Source organism: Microcaecilia unicolor, chromosome 9, assembly GCF_901765095.1.
Source record: "Microcaecilia unicolor chromosome 9, aMicUni1.1, whole genome shotgun sequence".
Classification (NCBI taxonomy): Eukaryota; Metazoa; Chordata; class Amphibia; order Gymnophiona; family Siphonopidae; genus Microcaecilia; species Microcaecilia unicolor.
The window spans coordinates 134,399,165-134,422,550 of record NC_044039.1 but is presented as its reverse complement, the minus strand read 5'-3'; the positions used below and the strand labels follow the sequence as shown (position 1 = coordinate 134,422,550).

Below are 23,386 nucleotides of genomic sequence, written 5' to 3'. Positions count from 1 at the left end.
CATTAATGCTTTTTTTAATTAGAGGTTTATTTACTACATTGTCGCAGGTATGCCTCCATCCATCAAGTCGTGAAGAAAGGCTGTCAGGACCCTAATAATGCTTGTCCAATTTCTAGCCTGCCCCGGTAAACAACACTGATTGAGCAGGCTGTTATGTTGGAAATGCAACATTATGTTGGAGAGAAAGGGTTCCTTCATTACTACTACTTATAATTTCTATAGCGCTACAAGGCATACGCAGTGCTGGAATATGACAAAGTACAGAGGTTCTCTTTCTTTCAGAGTGGAGCAAAAAGATTACAGTAGGTGTCTTGCTACAAACCTTTTACCTCCCCACCCCCCACCAATAACAGTCATGATCAATTTAACACCTCACCTCCCAAAATAATCTGGGTAAATGTGCTATGTGAGAACATTCTGCCATACTTCAGTTAATGGTTGTTAATAGAAAGGAGGTTTCAGTGTCAACAAGTACAATTATAGTTTACAGTGTTGTTATCCTGTCAGTTAAGAGGTCAGCTGTAAAGTTTAGATGTGTTAAACACTAATGTGCCGTTAGTGTTTAGGTACCACTAAAGTTAAGGTGCGTCAAACACTAACACGCCTTAACTGCATTCCTATAGGTACGGTAGTGTTTAGGCGCCTATGGTTTTTATTTTATCTCTAATAACTCTGCCAACTGCGAAGCTGTGGGTAATTTATCAAAATCCTGCACATGAACTGGTTGAGTATCCATAATGGAATTCACTATACTAAAAGAACTTTCAATCTGTTCTTTTAACCTTCAACAGCTCTTTGTAACTAAGGAGGACAGTGGTGATGGAATGGAACTAAGGTGGGGGATGAGGCCACGAGGGTCAACAAAAAGTTGAAATGTGGAAGGTGATGCCCAGAAGAAGCAACTATTAGAAACAGGGGAATTTGGAACTGGGGATGAGGGTGAATGTAGTAGTGGTGAGAAAATCAGGGAGGTACGAAGTTTGTTTATTGGGGTCAAATATTTTTTTAAATTGTATTTATGTATACTTATCACCTCTATTTTGCCATCTGCATCCACGGTAAGCAATGGTAACTGTCACATACACTTTATTTTATCCTCCCACCACCACACAATCTGTTACTCCTTCATTGTTCCTGCTTTTCTGTGGCCATTTTTTTAAAAGATTCAGTTGAAAGTTTGCAAATTCTCCAGCATGCTTGTATAAGTTTTCATATTAAATTATGCCACTTTTTAAAAATAAAGCCATTTGTTACATTTTTTGTGTGCCCATTTACTTTATTTGACATCTTTTGGGAGACAAGTGCTGCAAAGGGAGACAGAGCATAGGGTAAGGAGAAGGGATCTGGGGGATGGGGGAATAAGGGGGAATCTCAGCAGTGAAGCCTGGCTGGATCTTAAAGGAAGGCATGGTGATCGATCTGAGGCGATCTTAGGCAAGAAGGGTAAAAGGATAAGGATAAGGACAAGGGCAAATCATCGAGTAGAAGAAAAAGAGGGGAGGCGCAAGAGCAAAGCGGAGAGTATCCAGGATGGGGAGGTTCAAGATTAGGAGAAAGAGTGACAATCTACTTACACCTCTCCTTTGGACACTGATACCTTCTCTCACTCAAAATCATAGGAACATAGTAAATGACTGCAGATAAAAAACCACTTAAACTAAAGAAAAAAAAAATCCGGTAGTAGGAACCAGTGCTAAGAGCCACTAAAAATACAACTCCTACGTTTATTTTAAATATAGAAAGGGATCCTCAGACTATGAACTCAGGTTATATACTGTACATCAGTCAATATCACCACCACTCCATGCATGCCAATCAGAGGACCTCTTCTTTAGAAGCCGTTGAAAAGGAAGCATTAATTGAGACATTCTAACATTGACTGTTTTTGTTTTCTTGAGCTGGGACTTTGCATTGCGCTTATTTATTTTGAAGTGCCAGCCCCCATGAGTCATTCTTGGTACGTGCTTACAGGGAATTTTACATATAAAATGCTTACAGCGCTATAGAAATGAGTAGTAGTAAGGCACTGCCTATCCAACTGGAACAGCTTTAGACTTTTTTTTTTTTTGCTAATGTTTTCAATAGTGCTCCGCCCACTGCCGTAAAGCTCTGCCTACTGGCTTCAGCCCGTATAATGGACTAGATAGGAACACTCCGCCCCCGTCTCCCCTTGTCTTCAACCTCCTTGGGCGGAGACGTGCGTGCTTGCATCATGCCCTGTTTTGCGCTGGCGGAAGTACGCTGGAGGAGGAGGAGCGAGGACGAGGTGACAGGTGATCTGGTTCGTTCGGAAAGGGATCCTGAATGGAGGATATGTTGATGTCTTTCCCAAATGTGAGCTGTTTCGTTTCCTTGCAGGAGTTGGCGTAAACTGGTGGTTAGTTATGTTTTAATGTTTAGAGTGGAAGCGCAGCTTCTAAGAATACCTCAGTATTAAGGAGGAAGCAGGTAGTTTCACTGAGTCGTCGAAAAGCTGGGATGTGCCGTCTTTGGATGTTAATATACTGCTGTTAAAAGTCATTTCAGTAAAAAAAAAAAAAAAATCAGAACTGCGTTTAAAGAGGAGATGAACACATATGTTTTCATGGAGATTTGCATATTGATCGGCGCTGACGCCACCTGTTAAGGAGTTTTGTACGTCCCATACAATTTCTATGATAGCTGGCTGATCTATGTACATGAGTGCATCATGCTATATTTATTATATTTTAATCAAAGGTTGTTTGCCTATATTTTTACCTTTTAAGTTTTGTATTTCTACTTTTGCTTTATTAGAGACGTATCTAGTACAGTGGTTATTGCTCATTGTATTCAGAGTGGTGCTTTATTGCATGTTTCTTCCACTTGTTTGTAATATTATTTTTCCTTCCCCCCCCCCCCCCAAAAAAAAAAAATATGAAGGTTGTCAGCATGCACGCTATTGCACTGCATGCTTTGAACATTGTAACCCCAATATTTAGAGTACATATGGTACAGGTTTATAAAACTTTTAGTGGAGCAGAATGGAATGAGTAGATGTGAAACACTTGCTTATTCATTCCAAAAGTACAAGGACTTGGAGGGCATGCAGTGAAGTCACTAAGTAGTACTTTTGAAAGAAATAGTAGAAATATTTTTTTCATTCAACCTGCAGTTGGGCTCTGGAATAGAGAATGACATGGGGACAAAGTTTGGCCCCATCTCTGTCCTCATCTGCAGAAGCCTTGAACAATTATGATTTTATATTTGAATCTTTTATTAAAGTACAAAAAGGAGCAATATGCTGTGCAACTGTTGTGTATAAATTACAAAAAAAATCCCCAACTAATAATAACAGCAAGCAGCTATAATAACCTTTCTCACCACCACCCTCTACCCTTCCAACCCTAGCTAATTTCTAGTACCCCAAGGAATCCTAATCCACCCTGTTAAAATGTCCAGGGGTACAAAATACAACCCATTCTGTATGCCCTAGAGGGGAGAAATATGCCCTATGAAGCCCTGTTATGATTTTTTAATCTGGCTGAATAAGAAGTCATCACCAATCTGAGGATTCAGTCTAGCTTTCCTGTCTATCACAGTCCCTCCTGCAATAGAAGGTGTCTTCTTAGAAGATGTGCTGGTAGTAGGATGTACAGGATCCCCCATGCAAATTTTGGCCAGAATGCTTGTTTTTCCAAAAATTCAAAATACGTCTGTATCACTCAAACATAAATAGCAGTCCAGTTCGTTAACAGGCATCAAAGTAGAAAATGACATGGAGAAAATTTGTCCCCGTCCCCATCCCTGCAGTTACTGTGGGTCCCCACCCCCTTGTCATTCTTTACTCTGGAATTCATTGCTAGAGAGAAATGGTAAAAGCTGTTAGTATAGCAGGGTTTAAAAAGGTTTCAACAAGTTCCTGAAAGAAAAGTCCATAAACCATTATGCTAGAATAAGCAGCATTAAATCTATTTTAGCTTTTTGGCATCACCAACTACTTGTGACTTGGATTGATCTCTGAGGGAGTCAGGGTGTTGGGCTTGATGGACTTTTGGTCGTCTCAGTATTTCAATGTGTATGTACTTATAATGAATATTGCAGTACTGATGGGACATAGTTGCTGTCATAGGATAATTTTTCTACCGGTATTGTGCATGAGAACCAAAAAAGATTAACCTCTGATATTCAAAAGCATTTAACTGGTCGGGATTGGCACCTGCCTGGTTAAATGCTCCATAACCGTCTATCCGCAGAATTTTCAGCCATATGTAGCCGTATGAATACCAGGTATATCTTTGGCCAGTTTAAACTTAACCATCACTGAATATCAGCTTGGCTGGTTATATTTAAACTGGCTAAGAATAAACCGGATATTCAGTGTCGGTCACCAGAAATGTCCCAGCATTGAATATTTGGGCTGAACGTTAACTCCCGCGGTCTGAATATTGGGCCCTGAGAGTTTAACAAAAGTAAAATTCTCTGTGTGGGAACAAAGGTCAACAAAAAAATACAAAGTTATATAGCTTTTTATTGAACTAATTTATATATTATATAATTTATGTATTAATGTATTTCTTGACTAGCTTTTAGATGCTCAGACCTCCTTCCTCAGGTCAAAACAAAGTGCACAGGCGCAGAGAAAGTTATACCTAAATGTATATAAGGGAGTCGCACAGTAAGAGGCAGCACTGTTCCCTTATTTTATGACAAGCTAACAAATATTTTTTCTTGTATAGCATTTTATGGGCTGAGTTCATATTTGTGCATTATGACCTAATGGGCTGTGTTGGCATTAGCGCACTGCAGCCGCTAGCGCGGCTTAGTAAACAGTGGGGTTAGTGTACCTCAGCAAATGTAATGCAGATATTTGAATTTCAGAAGTGTTATTTAGAGCCATAGATTAAAAGTGATGGTGTTGCCAGCTGTGTTTAGGTACGTTTTAATAATCTATATTAGTAAGATAGTGCCATGCTGTGGATGAGACCTGAACTGCCAATTGAACAGTAACTAGTCGCACTCAGCTGCTAAGATCAGACAATTGTGAATAGTTCTGTTTTTCTGAGCTGCTTTATAGCACCTAATTAAAATTTGTTGCAGCATTATATTTTCTCATGCTTGCTACGTTTAATCGTGTGTTTGGGGTTCGCAATCCTTCTGTGCATGCAGTTTACCCATCTTAGAGAGAACACTGATAAGGAGGTCAGAGACAGAATTATATCTGTCTGTGAAAGTCGTTTTTTTGTTTGTTTATTTTGAAATAACTGATTCTTTTACATTTCAGGTGTCACAGTTGTGATCCTAAACTTTTCAATAGGAAACAAAAACCTTCTTTCCCCCCCTCCCCCGAAGTGTCTTTTTTAATATTCATGCAATAAATGTTTTCCTGTTTACTTTCACTGTTTCTTTATGTATCTTTCCATCTTAGATGATATCAGTAAGTTATCACCACGAAATGGCACCTCATCCAGACAGTATCTCATATTTACATTTCCCTGTTGTAAAAATTAAACCTACAAAACTATCCACAATGACAATTTTTCTTACCGAAGTGCCAAACTCTGGAACTTATTACCCAAGTATATCAGACACTCATTTGATTATATGTCATCTAGAAGTTTACTTAAATCCCACCTCTTTAGTTCTGTGTTCAGCTAATTTGAAAATAATTTTTTTAATAGTTGTATTCTTGTATTAATATTAATTGTCTTGAAATGCTTCTTAATTTATGTAAGCTGCATTGAACCTGAGCTTTCTTGGGAAAATGCAGGGTGGAAATGTCATAATAAATAAATAGCATACAATCTGCAGGAATTTGTTTATTCTTTGCCTAAAAGACAAACTTGTTTGTGCTTTGAGGCTGTGAGTCTCAAATCCTTGGCCACAGAACTTTGTGAGATCAATGATCTTTGGGGCATGTTTACTGAAGTGCACTCAGCAGTAGATGTGTGAATTGCCATGCTGGCATGATAAGGGGCATTTGTTCACTCACTAACACCAGAGACTAAGGGACACTCAATGATATTACATGGAAATACTTTTAAAACAAATAGGAGGAAATATAATTCACTCAAAGAATAGTTAAGCTCTGGAACTTGCTGCCGGAGGAGCACTGACATCTAGATTTAAAAAAAGGTTAGGGCATGTTCCTGGAGGAAAAGTCTATAGTCTGTTTTTGAGATAGACATGGGGAAGCCACTGCTTGCCCCGGGATAGGTAGCATGGAATCTTGCTACTATTTGGGTTTCTAGTGACCTGGATTGGCCACTATTGGAAGCTGGATTGTGGGCTAAATGGACCATTGGTCTGACCCAGTGTGGCTGTTCTTATGGGTTGGGAAATGAGCATGGGCTCATGCTTTACCATGTGCTGTCACTTGTGCATTTAGTGTGGATGCACTTACCGCCTCCTTTATATAGTGCTTGAATAGTGCTTCATTTGTAATAGCAATTAGTCTATGAGGTTGTAAGCTAATAACTTTTCACCAGAAAAGAAAAAATTGGATCAGGTCTTATTGTTGTCCTTTAAATTGTTGACCTCAAAACCTAGGATCCTGTTTACTAAGCTGCGCTGTAGGTGCACGCTAAAAATGCTAGCATGCCTTAGTAAACAGGACCCCTAGATAATAGTGCACATGTTTTAATTGGAGGAGGTCTTGTTCAGTTCTTGTAATTTTATCATGGCTCTAAAGCTGGCTATGATTATGGGATGGCAAGAGGGGAAAGAATAGGAAATTAAGCAGTTGGATCAGATGTAGTTTTGTGTCCTAAGTAAGCCAATACTGGCTTAAGCAAGGGCTTCTGAACTCCAGGCCCCAAGAATCATGGACAGATCTGCTTTTCAAGTTGGGTAGATTAACCTGGTTCTTATTAAGTCTGCAAATGTATCCAATGACTATTCGTTGTGGATATAGCGAAAGCAGGCAAAATTAAATGACAACCTCTCTTTTGATCTTTAATTCTCCAATTTACCCATAAGTTGTAAGTGGGCACATTCTCCTTATGAGTATATTTTTAAGAGCTGCTGACAGCTTTATATTTTTACAGTGCAAAATAAATTGTAGCAAAATATTAAAAAGTCTAATCAAATATTCTCTGGTTTTCATAGGTAACGAGAAAACCATGCAACACTGTTTTCACTGAGAAGAATGTCCAAACATACAGCCCTAACATTAGCTGCTGCCACGGTGGTGGGCACTGCAGTGGGGTGTCTTGTTCTGTGGAATGTGGTCAAACATCAGAAAAGATGGTTGAGCCTTTTCAGGAAGAAGAGATCAGTTATAAAAGGACCAGCTGTTGAGAATGGGAACGTGGCCAAAGGTAGTGAGGCACTTTTTTACGCTTCTCCGGCCATTTCCTTTGTGGAAAAGATATTCGAGTCGGAAGTGGTGCTGGTTTCTCAACCAGAGGAATGGGAGAGAGTTAAGCCTCTGCTGGAAAAGGAGCTGCAGGAGTACCCTGTCCTTGGAATGGACTGTGAGTGGGTAGGTATGATTAAGCAATGCAACGTTGAAGTCGACATATGGCTTTTGTATCGGTGCCTGTAATAGTTCTGACACAGGCTGTTTGGTTCAACTGAGTTTTAATCAGTGTTGTATAGTAACTAGTTATTGCACTTAAGTAAAAGTTGTGTTACTTTTATTGTAAAGAAGTACAGGATAACATTTGTTACTTTTACTTTGAAGTAATAACTTCACCAGTTTTTACTACTTTTACTCAGTTACATCTGATGTTTGCAGTAAAAAGTAAAAACGGAAGTGCGATGTAAATGATGATCCTTCGGTAAACCAAATGGAACAGTAAAACTGGGAGCAGGAGTTTTGCAGACCTTGGGGCTCATTTTCAAAGCACCTAGACTTACAAAGTTCCATAGCTTACTGTGGAACTTTATAAGTCTAAGTGCTTTGAAAATACGCCTCCTTGTCACACAAACAGTGGATTATCTCATCTTGAGTTCTGTTGTTCAGTGAATATAACCTATAAGAACAGTAGAATTCCCTTTGTTGAACTGGTTACTGGCCTCCAGCCAAACAGACCAGTGATAAGTTGGGTCACTGTAAAGTGGAGATGAAGCTGAAGGTGGTTGCAATTCTTGGTGAACAAACGTATGTCTCTGCCACCACAGACTACTCATCATCCCATTGGAAATGTTACATTAGGGTAACTGTCCACTGGATTGATAAGTCTTTAGGGAGGAAGTCTGCATGTCTGGCCTTAAGACTGGAGTGTTCCCATACATTTGATGTTCTTGCATCAATCCTCAAAGATAATCGGAGTTTGCCATCAGATGAAAATTTGTAGAACAACAACAGACAATGATTCCAACTTTGTGAAAGCCTTCTTTGTAATTGGACAGCATGATGATAATGAAGATAAAGATGCAAGTGATGAATTAGACAGCACTACTTCTAATGCAGATGACAATGACAATAATGGTGATAAAGTACTCTTTGCTATATGGAAGTCGAGTATTTCAGAGATTCCCTTGATCATAACCTGCAAATCAAGTCAGAAGACATCAGTAATATTGCAAACTGGCCTGATTTGAAGGAACTTTTTATCAGACTGAACAATCTACTTCCTGCTAGTGTAGTTGTTGAACCTTTTCCGGAGATGCGAAGGAGGTAGAACGAGAGGACATGATATGAGATTGAAGGGGGGCAGACTCAAGAAAAATGTCAGGAAGTATTTTTTCACAGAGAGAGTAGTGGATGCTTGGAATGCCCTCCCGCGGGAGGTGGTGGAAATGAAAACGTAACAGAATTCAAACATGCGTGGGACAAACATAAAGGAATCCTGTTCAGACGGAATGGATCCTAAGGAGCTTAGCCGAGATTGGGTGGTAGAGCCGGAGGCGGGGATAGTGCTGGGCAGACTTATACGGTCTGTGCCAGAGCTGGTGGTGGGAGGAGGGGCTGGTGGTTGGGAGGCGGGGATAGTGCTGGGCAGACTTATACGGTCTGTGCCAGAGCCGGTGGTGGGAGGAGGGGCTGGTGGTTGGGAGGCGAGGATAGTGCTGGGCAGACTTATACGGTCTGTGCCAGAGCCGGTGGTGGGAGGAGGGGCCGGTGGTTGGGAGGCGGGGATAGTGCTGGGCAGTCTTATACGGTCTGTGCCAGAGCTGGTGGTTGGGAGGTGGGGATAGTGCTGGGCAGACTTATACGGTCTGTGCCAGAGCCGGTGGTGGGAGGAGGGGCTGGTGGTTGGGAGGCGGGGATAGTGCTGGGCAGTCTTATACGGTCTGTGCCAGAGCTGGTGGTTGGGAGGTGGGGATAGTGCTGGGCAGACTTATACGGTCTGTGCCAGAGCTGGTGGTGGGAGGAGGGGCTGGTGGTTGGGAGGCGGGGATAGTGCTGGGCAATCTTATACGGTCTGTGCCAGAGGAGGGGCTGGTGGTTGGGAGGCAGGGATAGTGCTGGGCAGACTTATACGGTCTGTGCCAGAGCCGGTGGTGAGAGGAGGGGCCGGTGGTTGGGAGGCGGGGATAGTGCTGGGCAGACTTACACGGACTGTGTCCTGAAAAGGAGAGGTACAAATCAAGGTAAGGTATACACAAAAAGTAGCACATATGAGTTTATCTTGTTGGGCAGACTGGATGGACCGTGCAGGTCTTTTTCTGCCGTCATCTACTATGTTACTATGTTTTTTTTAGCTGTGCTGGATTAATGACTCAGAAGTGCACTCGCGTGAATGACAGTCATTTTCAAAAATTTACTTAAAGCAAAGTGGATTGAATTATAGAGCAATAAAGGTGTTGGGATAAAAACATTAACAATAGTTGCATTCATTGTAGTTGTGGTACTTTTTACTCAAAAAGTATTATTGGGCAAAAACGTGTGTACTTTCAATTAAGTAAATTATGTTATTGTCTTCACTGTACTTTTTACTATTAAGTATTAAACTATACATTTATTTTTACTTTTACTTAACTAGTTTGACCTAGTACTTTGAACAACACTGGTTTTCATTGACTTATAAGGGGGATATGAGAAGCCGAGAAAAAGCCCCTAACATGACTGTCCTCTGAGGATTTGGTAGCTCATGCACCAGCCAGCACTGAAAGGTTTTGCATCATTCCAAGATATTCAATGCTGCTTTAATTTTATATTCTAGGTGTCAGTAGAAGGAAAAGCAAAACCTGTGTCCATCCTACAACTGGCTTCCTATAGTGGCCTTTGTGTCTTGGTTCGTTTACCTACGGTGATTAAGAATGCACAGATTGTCCCAAAGACTTTACTAGACCTGTTAGTGGATGACAACATTTTGAAAGTTGGAGTTGGATGCTGGGAAGATGCCTGCAAGTTGCTCCAGGACTATGGCCTGACTGTGAAAGGGAATGTGGATCTTCGATATCTGGCTATGAGACACAGGTTTGGAAACCTAGGAATGTTCATTAAGTGGTGGTTGGCTTAGGTACTGACAGGAAGGGAGACATAACTCTCTCTCGGTATAGCTGTATCTCTAATAAAACAAAATCTGCACTCCGGTTTACTAAGCAGCGCTAACGCTGTTTGGTAAAGGGACCTCCCTCCCTCCCCCCCCCCCCCCCGGCATTACTTATTCTCTCCCACGCTGACCCCAGAAAAAAATTATCTGGTAGTCTAATGGGCTCCCTCCCTCTCTCCTAGGCAATGGGGTCATGGGGTGGGTGTGAGGGGCCCGCTAGACTACCAGGGAATGTTTTTTTGGAGTGAGTGGAAGGAGGGAGGAGGGCCACTAGACTACCAGGGCAAATTTGTTTTTAATATCGGGGGAAGTGGGGTCAGGTTGGGAGGGGGGTCAGTAGACTACCAGGCAGCTTTTTTTTTTAAATATCCAGGGAAGGGGGAGGGGTACTGCAGAAAGCAATCGGGGGGAGGGGCATGGTGGTTGGGTTGCAGTGATAGGTGGTGCCACCAGCCACATGCTCCTCTCAAGCAACTCTTCTATACTGCTCCAGACCTGGCAAAAAGATTCTCTTGCACAACGCGTCTCAGAACTTTGTCTTTTTTTTGTATTGCTGGGGATTACTTAATGACTGCACTGACATGCATGTTAATGTGGTCTGCAGTAATGGTTTCCATGTAAGTTAATACCCACGCTGGAACTATTTCTACATTGCTCAGGAAGTAAAACCCGCAGTAATGCTTTCTGCATGGGCCTCTGGGTAAAAATTAACCATGGGACATAGATGTACTTTCTGGCATCTGCCAGGTACTTGCACTCTCAGGGACAGGATGCTGGGCTTAATGGATCTCGGTCTGACTCAGCATGGCTTTTCTTATATTCTTATGCAGAACTAGATTTGCATAACTTGTCTTTAAGACTTAAAAACTGTTTGAGAAAGTGGTGAGAGTCTCTTAGACAAAATTAAGGGCCCTGTTTAGCATTTTTACTGCACCTACAATTAGTGCGCGTCTATAGGGATATTGAAGGCGTGTACATGGTTAACTCGCATACATAGTTAACGTGCATTAAAAATGCTAACTTGTCTATAATGCGGCTTAGTAAACAGGGCCCTAAAAGTCTAAACAGGTGATTAAGACCTGTTAGCTACGGGGATAAGGTGAATGTATAAAACAGAAAATGCTGAGATGCGTAACATTTTAGCAGTTGTGTCTAAAAGGTCTAAAGTGAAGAATGACAAATAGCAACAGGGGAAAGTTCATAAAGTTAAGGAGTTGGCAGCACAGAAGGAAGAAGCTCAGAGTTTTCAAGAAGGACTTAAAAAGTTCAGGGTTATTTCCAGAGACTGAGGGGGTCTTTTCCTAAAGCTTAGCTCGAGGCAGGGCCCATTTTATTCTATGGGTCCTGCTGCAGATAGCTCGAGCTGAGCTTTAGTTAAAGACCGACCCCCTTAGTGAATTAAGGAGTTATTTTCAGGGATACTGTGCTATTGATCTTAAAGAGTCTAAGGTATATTTGCCACATGATAAAAGGGGTAAACAGCACCCATATTTTAAATAACAAAAATATTTGAGAAAATATTGTTAGGATAATGCTTCCCATGAGGAGGAGAGGCTAAAACCATGGTTTTCATATTTTTCACTTGAAACAACAGAATGAAATGGTTTTTGTTTTTATTTTTATTTATGTATTCCTGGACCAGATGAAGATTAAAGCATGAGAACATGGGATCTTATTCTCTTGTATTGCTAAAATTACATTGGCTTCTGTTTTAGTCATAGGATCCTTTTTAAAATTCTATGTGGTCCCAGACCCCGTAATGATTTAAGCACTAAAGTTCCTTAAACTACAGGAACTTATTTCACATGATCAACTGATGAGATTTTTCCCTGCACCATTGTCTCATTTATACACTGAGATTCAATACTTGAACATGCCTCTGGGGATCAGGTGGAATGGAAAGCACTAGCGAGAATGCACCCTTGACATTCTAAATTCAGTTTCTTAAATTTGGCTTTTAGAACCTTCCTATTGCATCTTTCTATGTCATTGGCATTCCACATTTATCACAACCGCCTTCTCCTTCCCAGCATGCTCTAAGGAGGAAATTCTATAAGGAGTGCTGAGCTAGTAATCCGTAGTGGCATCTGGATGCCCAGATTAGGTTATAGAATGCTACCATAATTTGGCAGCAATGCACCTAAATTGAGGCGTGAGGAGTAGCCTAGTGGTTAGTGCAGCTGACTCTGATCCCGGGTAACTTGAGTTTGATTCCCACTGCAGCTCCTTGTGACTCTGGGCTCCTTGTGACTTAACCCTCCATTGCCCCTGGTACAAAATAAGTACCTGAGTATATGTAAACTGCTTTGAATGTAGTTGTAAAAACCTCAGAAAGGTGGTATATCAAGTCCCATTTCCCTTTCCCTTATGTCATCTTTATATCTGGTGTAAAGGTGCATGCCTAAATGTTGGCACTTAAGCATTCAACTTGCAGTATTCTATTAAGTTTTGTGCATAAGTGTACATCTTCTCATTCCTTTGCCATGTCAACACCCTCCTTGCAGTTGCGCACTATAAAAGTGAGGCATTAATTTTATGGAATAGGGGTGGAAGTCAGTTATGTGCATAAATGCAAATTAGTGCCAGTAAATGCTTGTTAAAGCCAATTATTGATACCTATCAACAATTTGGTGCCAATTAACTAAGTTATTGAGCATAACTGGTGCTATTCTATAACTGGATGTCCAATTTCTTGCCTAACTGTGCATGCCATATGTAGAAAGAGGGGTTAAATTTCTGTTTAGGTAACGCTTTAGATCACCACTTTGGTACTAGACAAAAAAGTTACCGAGAGGCACCACCAGCCATCCACTCTCCAACACAGTACAACTTTAACAATTATTTCCTTGCCATTCCAATTCATGAAGGAAGATCGGTTGGTTAATCATGTGACTACACGTGGTTGTAGCACTTAGCACACCATTGGTGTGGGAATTGTCTTCTCCTTTAGTTCTATTTTTCATTTTAACTCTTTGCCAGTAATTGGGAATTCTCTTTCTGTATCAAAGGATGGATATTGGTCATAGTGGACTCAGCTTGAGGTCTTTATCTGAGAACATTCTGAGCATCCCTCTTGAAAAATCTCTCTGGCTTCGTTGCAGTAATTGGGAGGCAGAAGAGCTAACTCAGGATCAGGTAAGAGTCTTCATTGGTTGCTCTCCTTAAATGTGCCACCTTCTATTGGAAGTGCTATCTAGGTACTTCGTTATCCTTTTTCAATAAAGAGGGGATTTTAAATTCTCACTTTCAGAATATAGTCAAGAGACTCGAGATGAGAGTACACGGTTCTTACTCTAGAAATTGGCATAGACTTGAAAGCAGTGGAAGAAGACTTGTTCATTTCATTCCATTTCTTAAAAACACCAAACCAATCGTATACAAAACTGTGAGGCCTACATCTTTGTTGGCTAAAACTAGGTTAATGAACAGGGGGTGAAAAGCATTTTCTCCGAGAACAAGCAGGCTATAATTCTCACAGGTGGGTTACGTGACCTGTGTTGCCCAGTCCGGTGCTTCTAACAACTTGAACAATGTGGCGCGCAAGCCACACTCCACTGCGCATGTGTGAGTGCCTTTTTGTCTGCTGCAAGAGCGCAGTTCCTGCAGTTTTTGTCTGCCACAAGAGCGTGAGGACAGGACATCATTTTTTCCTGTTCCTCGCAGCTTGCTCTGGTAGAGCTTTTTGAGTGCCTTTCAGCTAGTTTTTTGGCTTGTTTGTGTTTTCCTGTGTTTCCAGTCTCTTCTCGTCCCCTTATTGTCTTTAGGTTTCTTTACTTTTTCCATGTCATTGGGCTGCTTTTAGACCTTGTCGGGTTATTCCTTCATTTTTCTCTGGTGCTTGGCCCCTTTTTCGTCACCATAGAGTCATTTGATTTGACCATGGATGTTTTCCCTTCCATGTCCACAAAAGTTCCCAGTGGCTTTAAGTGCTGTACCCAGTGCATTGGACCATTTCTGGTACAGGCACTCATTCTTGGTGTCTCCAGTGTCTAGTGCCTGATCATAGCCTTTCCAACTGTGTCCAGTATCTTCATATGAAGAAAAGGACCCAGTTGGCTAGAGAGGCTCAGTGTGAAAAGATTTTTGGAGCCCAGTCTGAATCTTTAAATTCTGCATCGGTGTCAGGTATTGCATCGACATCAGGGCCATCACTACATATGGCTGCTGGACCTGTTGACACTAGGAGCAGTTGTGCATCAAGTGGGTCTCCACCTGCCTTGGTGCTGCCTACTGTGCAGAGCCCCTGGGACCAAACTGTGTTGGACCTGACCCCGAGGCGATGGGAGGATTTGACGTTATCCTCTTCGACACTTTTTCGGGCTCTTGCCAGGTATTTGTGACCTGGAAACAGAATGCTGGGCTTGATGGACCTTTGGTATGTCCCAGTGTGGTAATACTTTTGTACTTAGCTTTTAAACAGTGCAGTGCTGACTTCTTTGTTTCCAAACATTTTGGTTTATTTTGGACTTTATTTTAAGTTGTTGTTGTTTTTTTTTAATACACAACAACAACAACAAAAATATTGAGGTAGGGAGGAGGTCAGAGTGAAATATGATGGTCAATAAAATAAAGGCAAGGAGTTGGGACAGCTGTTATCTTATATTTTACTAGTGATGTCCTCTGTCGGAGTTCGTTGCTGCATATTTGAAATGCCTTTTTCAGAAGGAAGGACATGGGTAATTGATTTATTTTGTGAAGCTGTATGATTGAATTGTCACAGTTTTTGTAACAGCAGTGACAGTGGTCACATTACCTGTCACTGTTGTTTATCACGTACTGTTTGGTATGGATTGGGAGCACAATGTATGCTCATAACACACAAATGGGAGATCTTCAATGATTGAGAAACTTAGCTACCCTTTAGGAAGAACCTTTAACCCTTGGGTGCCATTCCGCTTGGGTGAGTTACTGCTCTGAGAATTTCTCCTTTTCATACAAAAGTTTTTAATATTTTTATTTACATTGGTATAGAGAGGCTTTCTATCTATGCCCTTTTAGCTTCTTGACATCCTGGTTTGTTGTATTTTGATTTATGGTTTATTTACCAGTGGTGGTATTGGGAATTATATTTACTGTTTGGTAAGAAGAAAGCATATTTTAAACCCTGATAATGTATCATACATTTACATGGATATGCTAATAAGAAGGAAACCCTAATGCCTGGGTTTCTTCCCTCAAGGCCGAAAAAGCTTTCCTTTTATCCTGCGTGGTCTTAGTTACATCAGGATAAATACAAACTTTCTGACCACAGAATAACACCTTAGAATGTTGAAAAAATAGCCACATTACAGCATTAAGGCCCTGTTCAAAGACAAAAGGTACTAATAATGTAGCCTGCTCAGATAATTCTGCTAAGGAATCATACAATGTAGCGGACAAATCCTGCATCTCTGTTTCACCTTCACGAGTTTGAGTTTCACTTACTGGAGAAGTTCCTATAGTCTTAGTAAAAACAGGCAGATAAATTACCTTTATTTAAAGGGGACATTGCAGACTTCTGAAAACTTCAAAACTTCAACAAGGTGTTTTTTTTTTTTTTTTTTTAAGAAATCCAGGTGAAAGTCCCACAAACTTAGGAAAGTTTTTTTTTACAAATTTAACTTTCTGTTAAAATTCTCAGTCTGATCAATTTTTTTGATGAATTATATTGGTAGCCACTGAACCTTTCAGTTCTTTGATTTTTATTTTAGACTGTTCAACATGTTCATGATACTCCAGTCTTGTTTTTTCCAGAGTTTGCGAAAGCACATCCCTTTTACTTACTAATAATGTAGTTTCCTGGATAGATTTTTTTTAACTGCAGCATTAAGTCCTTGAATAGCCTTTCAGATAACAGCTAGAGTGACAACACAGAATCCATCGAGTCTTTAGATTTCACTCAGCAGTCGCATCATCGGGTTTGGCATTACTGCTATGGCCTGTGCCTCTGCTAGACAAGGTGGTATAATGGCTGTTGGAGTCCAGATGCTTCTTTTACTAGGCTCTGAGCAGGACCAACATCTCTGGATTTTGCTGGCAGAGATCTTGCAGTGTATCTGTCCGTAGCCTGCTGAACCTGTAACTTCAGAACAGTTTCTCTCTTTCTTCTCGTTATCTCCTTTGCTTACCAGTTCAGATATCCTTCTTGGATATGTTCTCTTGCTCCCCTTTCTCACTTCTCCCCCTTAACTTTTTTTTTTTGTGCTCTCTTCCTTTCTGCCCTCACACTTTTACCTCCCACCAAGCCACTGTCTAACACCTCTTCATTTCCCTTCCTTCCCCTCTTCCTCTGGGTTCAATATCTCTTTCCATCTGTTACCTTTCCTCCTGTCCAGCATCTGTTTCCATCTCTCTCTTCCTCCTCTCTGGCCCTAGATCTGATGCTGTCCCTGTATCTGCCCCCCTCCCCCCCCCCCCGGAAAGCATTTCTTTGTCCAAGTAACCGGCAGTGGCTGCAAAGCCTGTTCGCTGCTGTGTCCTGTCCCCTTCTGACCTAACTTTCCGTTTCTGCAAGGCCGGGACACAGCAGAAAGCAGTCTCTGGGCTTGGCAGTGGACGGCTTGTACAAATTGCTGCCACTGCCGGTGACCTGGCCAAAGAAACACTTTTAAGATAGACCTGAGGTGGGGGGGGGGGGGGGGGGAGGTTTGGATACTGTGGAAATGCCGGAGCCAGAGGTTGAGGGAGAGGGGTCAATCCGTCCCTGTTGCAGCATTGGGACAACAAAAAAAGGCACCATGGCAGTCCACACGGGATTGCCCTACAGTTCACCATTTTCAGTAGCTCTAGGATAGGGTGATAAATGTCTTGTTTTACTTAAACCTATTCATCTGCATAAAGAAAACGGTTGCAGTTTTACTGAATCCAATTGATGTCTGTGCATGTGTAGGCTTTGATTTTAATTCCTGGTGGGAAGGCTGGATAACATTGCTGGCTTGTCACTCTTGGGTGTAACTCCATGACAGCAAGCAAAAGTTTGGAAGAAATTAGAACATCTATTGTTTTTGAACTTGCATAAAGCCCAGGGCCAAGGAGTACAGGTATTTGAAATACCCACTGCATCTGAATGTGACTGTCCCTGAGCTACTACAAAAAAAAAGGCATGAACTAAATCCAAAAACCCTCCCCACTTATAAAAGGTGTTTTTTTCTTTTTGTTTTTTTAACTATTGCTTTGCTTTAGTGGTGTCAAGTAGTCCATGATTGGTTTCTGATATCCAAAGTGGCAAAACTATGAAGTTAAAAGTATTGTAGAACAAACAGCGAAGAGGACTAAAAAATAATAAGACGCTCTAGGTAAAAATGAAAAAATAAAAAATGAAAATTTATTGATTGAATATGACTCGACCCAGCTGTGTTTCGGCCCGATGGGCCTGCATCAGGAGTCGTGTGTGCTAAAGTTCACTCGTCTTCGTTGTCCGGTAAATTATGTGGAAATAGAGCTGTGCGTCTTTATGCCTCAGTACGGAATAATGCTCTTTGGGGTCTCAGATCTTGAGAATAAACCCGGAATCAGACATTTACCACATCATTTACCAGACAAAGAAGACAAGTGAATTTTAGGACACACAAGACTCCTGATGCAGGCCCATCGGGCCGAAACACAGCTGTGTCGAGTTGTATTCATCAATTAATAAATTTTCATTTTTTATTTTTTCATTTTTACCTGGAGCATCTTTTATTATTTTTTAGTCCTCTTCCTGTTTGTTCTACCTTCTATACCCTTGCGAAGATTTGTTTCTTCTGTTTTTGTATCGTTAAAAGTCTTGTACCATCCCATCTTAGTAAATGTTAAATATGTCTTCATTTATAAAGTACGGGTAATGTATGTAATACCATCTAAGATGATACATCAAAGTCCCTTTCCTTCAATATTCATGGTCTATTGACATTCTTGTCCACAGGTGCCAGCTTTGTGGGTATCCTCTTGTTTCGAGCAAGCTCTTTCAATGTATTCAGGGATGTGTAATTTGCTCTGTGTTTAGCACCCCCAGTCATTGTGAAAAGTCAGCACTTATGTTATTGGCTAAATACTACATGAGTAAATTGAGGAACTGTGGGTGATACTGACTTGCCCAAAGCTACTCAGTGATTTAATAGCAGAAGCTCCTAGATTCTATATTATCCTTCTCTAGTAATGAGAGCATCTTAGGTTTTAAGTTGGCATGATTGAAGAGATGCTTCTTGTTCATAATAATTTGAACCCTATTATGGTCATTGTAACAAGGTGAGTGTAATGCATATCGCTGGCTTTTTATCTCTCAGAACCTCACTGTGGACTCTCTTTTGCAGATCAGTTATGCGGCCAAAGATGCGCAGATCTCTGTGACTCTATTTTTCCATCTGCTGGGATGCTCCTCCATTCATGTGTCTGGAGGTGAAATGTTTCCATGTTCCTGGGAAAAGATTATGGGGATGTGCCAGGACTTGGTGGATGTGCCATTTAAAGGAAGAGGAAATTGTGGCATGGGTGATGATAATAATGGTCAGGTGGATTCCCAGCAGAAACAGAAGCAAAGGAAGCTTGGGCTTAGCAGCCAGCTAGTACCGAGTCAGCAAGGGAAAGATCCCAGGAAGCAAAAACGGAAACCACTCGGGGCGGGATACTCAGCAAGGTAATTGCCAGGTTTTTAAAAAATCTATAGTTAAATTTGTTAGCCCTAATAAAACTTCCTGCTTTAAGGGAACATCTTTAAGTTGAAATTTCTTTTGGGTAAGGGGATGAGATTTGATATGCTGCCTTTCTGTGGTTACAGTAAAAGCAATTTATACATTATATACAGGTACTTATTTTGTACCTGGGGCAATGAAAGGTTTAGTGATGCCTAGAGTCACAAGGAGCTCCAATGGAAATAGAACCTGGTTCCCAAGCCACTACACTAACCATTAAGCAATATATGTTTGGGCTACACCAGTGGTTCCCAAACCTTGTCCTGGAGGCACCCCAGCCTGTCAGGTTTTCAGGATATCCACAGTGAATATTCATGAGAGATTCGTGTGCAGTGGAGGCAGTGCATTCAAATCTCTCTCATGTTCATTGTTGATATCTTGAAAACCTGACTGGCTGAGGTGCATCCAGGACCAGGATTGGAAGCCACTGCTATATACTTTATCGTGTTGCTTCTTTTTGTATTTTGACCTCTATTTTTTGCTTGTTAAATCTGTGAGTAATAAAACAGTACAAAATTCTCAGAAACAAGAGAGAGATGATAGTTCTGATTGCTCAGCGGGAAGGGAGTGTGTGTACTAATGGAGGAGAAGCCCTGTGGATCGCTGAAGGTGGTGACTCCTCAACCTTGCCAACAGAGAATTTCAAGGAAGCACACAAAGATGTGCAACCATTGTGGGGTGTGACCACAGGGCACGGCCCTTTGAAGCCCCTTCGAAGCATTTGGATGTGCTTAAGTAACCCTTGAGGAGGGATATTTCCTTAAAGGATATTTGGCAAATAGTTACAAGAACTGAGGGCATGTTGGAGGGGAAAGTTGTACAGTTATGTGCATTTACTTTGGATGTTGTTTCTAATTGCTTTGATCTGCAAAATCAAGTTACAAAATTGAATACAAAGTCTGATAAAGTTCAGGATCGAACCTTACAAGCTGTGAGTACTACAGCGGTAAGAGAGCACCATAATACTGAGAATTTTGAGAATTGTTTTCATTTAAATAATCCAAAGTTTTTGAACTTCCCGATGACATATTTATCTTTATAAGTATTTTTTATACTTTAAGGAAGCTCTTCACTTAGAAATAGCTGATTATATTTCTATTATTAAAGCTATGTATTTACCTAATGTAGGTGGGACTTCTCCAAGAGAGGCGGCAGTTATAGGTCCCGCCTTAGCTGTGGGTGAACTGACTGCCTTTCTTCAAGATACCCAAGATATAATTTGCTCTCGAGCAACTGTTTTGATAACTTTTGCATCAGAAAAAGATGGAAAATGTACTTTAAATATAAAAGAGAAACTTCTTCAGAGTAAGCAATTTATTTTCATTGAGATTTTGTATTTGGAGAAATTTGTATTAGAACATGAGATCAGATTAAGGAGTAATGGTTTAGGGAGAGTTTTATTTTCCTTTCCCATGGCTTTCCTTTTCAGAATTATTTTTCTTTATATCTCTAGTCCTCTTTCCCAGATGGAATGTTTTATTTTATGCTTATTTTTAATGTATTATTACATTTCATACAATATTATATATTGTGGCATATCTATTTTACATGATGTGCTATTTTGTAACTGTATTTTTTATGCTTTGTAATCTGCTTTGAACTAATTTACTAGTAAAGGTAACATATAAGCTTGATGTACATAAGTAATGCCACCCTGGGAAAAGACCAAGGGTCCATAGAGACCAGCATCCTGTCCACGACAGCGGCCAATCCAGTCAAGCTTCCCAAATGTATAAACATTCTATACATGTTATTCCTGGATGTAAACAACTTATGTTGTGTTACCACATAACGAGTCGCATTCTCCACAAAAGTGGTCCTGTTGTATAAAGAAATGAAGTTGCATAGATCAGTAGCGTACCAAGGTGTGGTCTGCCCCGGGTGCACGCAGCAGGAGGGGCGCAGGGAGCAGCCGCGCATCTGTCGGCTCCGCTGGTTCTCTGCTCCATCTGCTATTACTTCCTGTTCTGGGGCAGAGGGAGCAGGGAGCCAGCGGAGCCAACAGCCGTGCGGCTGCTCCCAGCAGGTAGTAAGAATGGAGTCGGGGGGCGGGGCTTGGAGGTGATGCACCGGGAGGTGTGTGTCATGCTGTACCCGGGGGGGGGGGGGGGGGGGGGGGGCACAGCGCCGATCCACCCCGGGTGGCAGCTGACCAAGAAACGCCACTGGCATAGATTGCTGTCGTTTCTGTTTTCCAATTCACCCAACAGTCTGAGGTTCCAAGATATTCCACTTATAGCTCCTGAAACATAATGATCACAGCACAGTACATCAAGTAAATGCATATATAAAAAATTTTAAGCTTCTTGATAGCTTGTCTTCATTATTTTTTATCAACATGAGGAAACAAGTGGTTGATGTGCATAGAAACATTAATCTTCATCTCTTTATATATAGGCGTAATGTTACTTAAATGATTAGTACAATGTTTTTCCTTTCACGCATGTAGCCACAAGTCAACAACTTGTTACACTCTGGTTATGAAAAGCCTGCCAACAAATGGGGTTAGTGTCTTAAAATAGCTTATTTGATGTGGCTTCGGTCTATTCAGAGGAGCCGTCGTTGAAGGAGCTGTTAGAAGAAGGAGATGATCTGAAAGTACTGAGGCTGTTTCATAAAGAGGTGCTCAGTACTTTTGTTTCTGAGGCACTGGCTGTGCTTTACATTGAGGAGCCTTCTGCTTCGGCATCAGGAGGGTCATCTTCGTCAATCATAAGGGGGCTTAGAGGTCCTTCTAAGACCTTCCTGATGCATCCAGACATTCAGGACCTGATTACAGTAGAGGACTTGATTACAATAGAATGGACCTTGCTGAGAGTGAGAAGAACCATGGCTGGCCTCTACCCATTAGTTCTGGAGGATGGGCATCCTGGTTCCGGTGGTGACTAAGAAGGTCACTTTGCCAGTGGAAGGGGGCATTGTTCTAAAAGATCTACAGGATAGGAAGCTAGAAGGCTCGCTGAAACAAGCCTTTGAAGTGGCTTCTTTGGGCGTTCAAGCGACATTGTGTAGTTTCTTCGTGGCAAGAGCATACCTGAACTGGCATCAGCAGTTGGCAATGCAAGACAGGTTCCATAACACCCAGCTGGAAGCAGGGTTTGCCTGCTTGTCGGTTGCTGTTAATCACATGTTATGAGTTGTGGCCTGTAGAGTATGTCTTTGGCTGTCATGCCACATCGGCAATTCTGGTTTCAGCATTGGACAGCAGATGCAGCGTCAGTCACATCTAGTTAAACTACCCTTTCAGGGCAAGTGGTTGGTTGTTTGGAGAATGTCTCAGTAACTTGGTAAAAGAACTGGGGGAAACTAAGCCACAGCAGTTGCCGGAGGAAAAGTCAACAGCAGCAATATGGTCAGAAATCCCACTTTCAGGTATGCCAATCTTCCTTTAGTGCAGACAGAAAGTCCTCCTCTCAGTCATCTAGAGTGCCCAGTGCCTCCAGAGCTTTGCAATGATGCAAGGCTGGTCCACTCTTTTCTTCCTCCGATGGGAGGATGTCTTCAGGAGTTTCAGGAGGAGCAGGCCAAAATCACATCAGACCAGTAGGTTCTGGATATTTTTACAAAAGGTTACCAATTGAAGTTCTCCCACCTGGTCACTCCTCTCTTCTTGCAGTTTCCTTGTTGAAAGGGAACCAAGTTGGTCAAAGTTTGGGCCACTGTAGATTCCTTGCTGGCAGGCACTCCTGGCCATTGTTCCAGTTCCCCAGGCCAGAGACGAGGCAGATCTCCATCTACTTCATTGTCCCAAAGAAAGAAGGACCTTTTGCATGGAGACATGAAGAGCAGTCATAGCCTCAGTTCAAGTGGGAGAATTTCTCACCACCCTCGATCTCACGGAGGTGTACCTTTTCGCATCGGAGGTTTCTACGTTTTATGGTGCTGGGCTGTCACTTCCAGTTCAGGGCTTTGCCCTTCGGTCTTGCCACGTCTCCAAGAACGTTTACCAAGGGAATACGAGTTCACCTGTATCTCGGCAACTGGTTCATTCGTGTCATCTTATTTGGACAGCATGGTGGTGATGGACAAAGTTGTCCATCTTCTGGAGTCATTGAGTTGGGTTTTCGGTTTTGAGAATAGCAGACTAGCTCCATCGCAGACTCTGGAGTATGAGTGTTCTATTTGACACAACAGGGGAGAGGACCTTCCTCACTGAGAGCAGGAGGTTGAAGCTGGTTCAACAATCGTCTTCTCAGTGAAGGCAGGCCCAGGGTCTGGGGCTATGTCCAGGTTCTGGGGTCACTGACGGCAGTGATGGAAGTGGTGCCTTGGGCAAGGGCTCATATGCAGCATGCGGCTATTACAGGAATCTGTTCTGAGCCGCTGGTCTCCAGT

The 23,386-nt window shown here is 41.7% G+C and overlaps 1 protein-coding gene across 2 annotated transcripts in view; it reads left to right on the top strand.

The window, feature by feature from the left end:
* The first annotated feature begins 2,290 nt into the window (after nucleotides 1-2,290).
* EXD2 (exonuclease 3'-5' domain containing 2) overlaps nucleotides 2,291-23,386 on the top strand; it is a 42,418-nt gene continuing 21,322 nt past the window's right edge. Inside the window, exons 1-5 of one of the 2 annotated variants that reach the window (XM_030214448.1) lie at nucleotides 2,291-2,377; nucleotides 7,066-7,441; nucleotides 10,071-10,327; nucleotides 13,412-13,538; nucleotides 18,674-18,996. In XM_030214448.1, the coding sequence (XP_030070308.1) occupies nucleotides 7,106-7,441; nucleotides 10,071-10,327; nucleotides 13,412-13,538; nucleotides 18,674-18,996 (1,043 nt within the window). In that variant the 5' untranslated portion in view covers nucleotides 2,291-2,377; nucleotides 7,066-7,105. The remainder of the gene's footprint in view (nucleotides 2,378-7,065; nucleotides 7,442-10,070; nucleotides 10,328-13,411; nucleotides 13,539-18,673; nucleotides 18,997-23,386) is intronic. The other variant, XM_030214449.1, reaches the window with a different exon arrangement.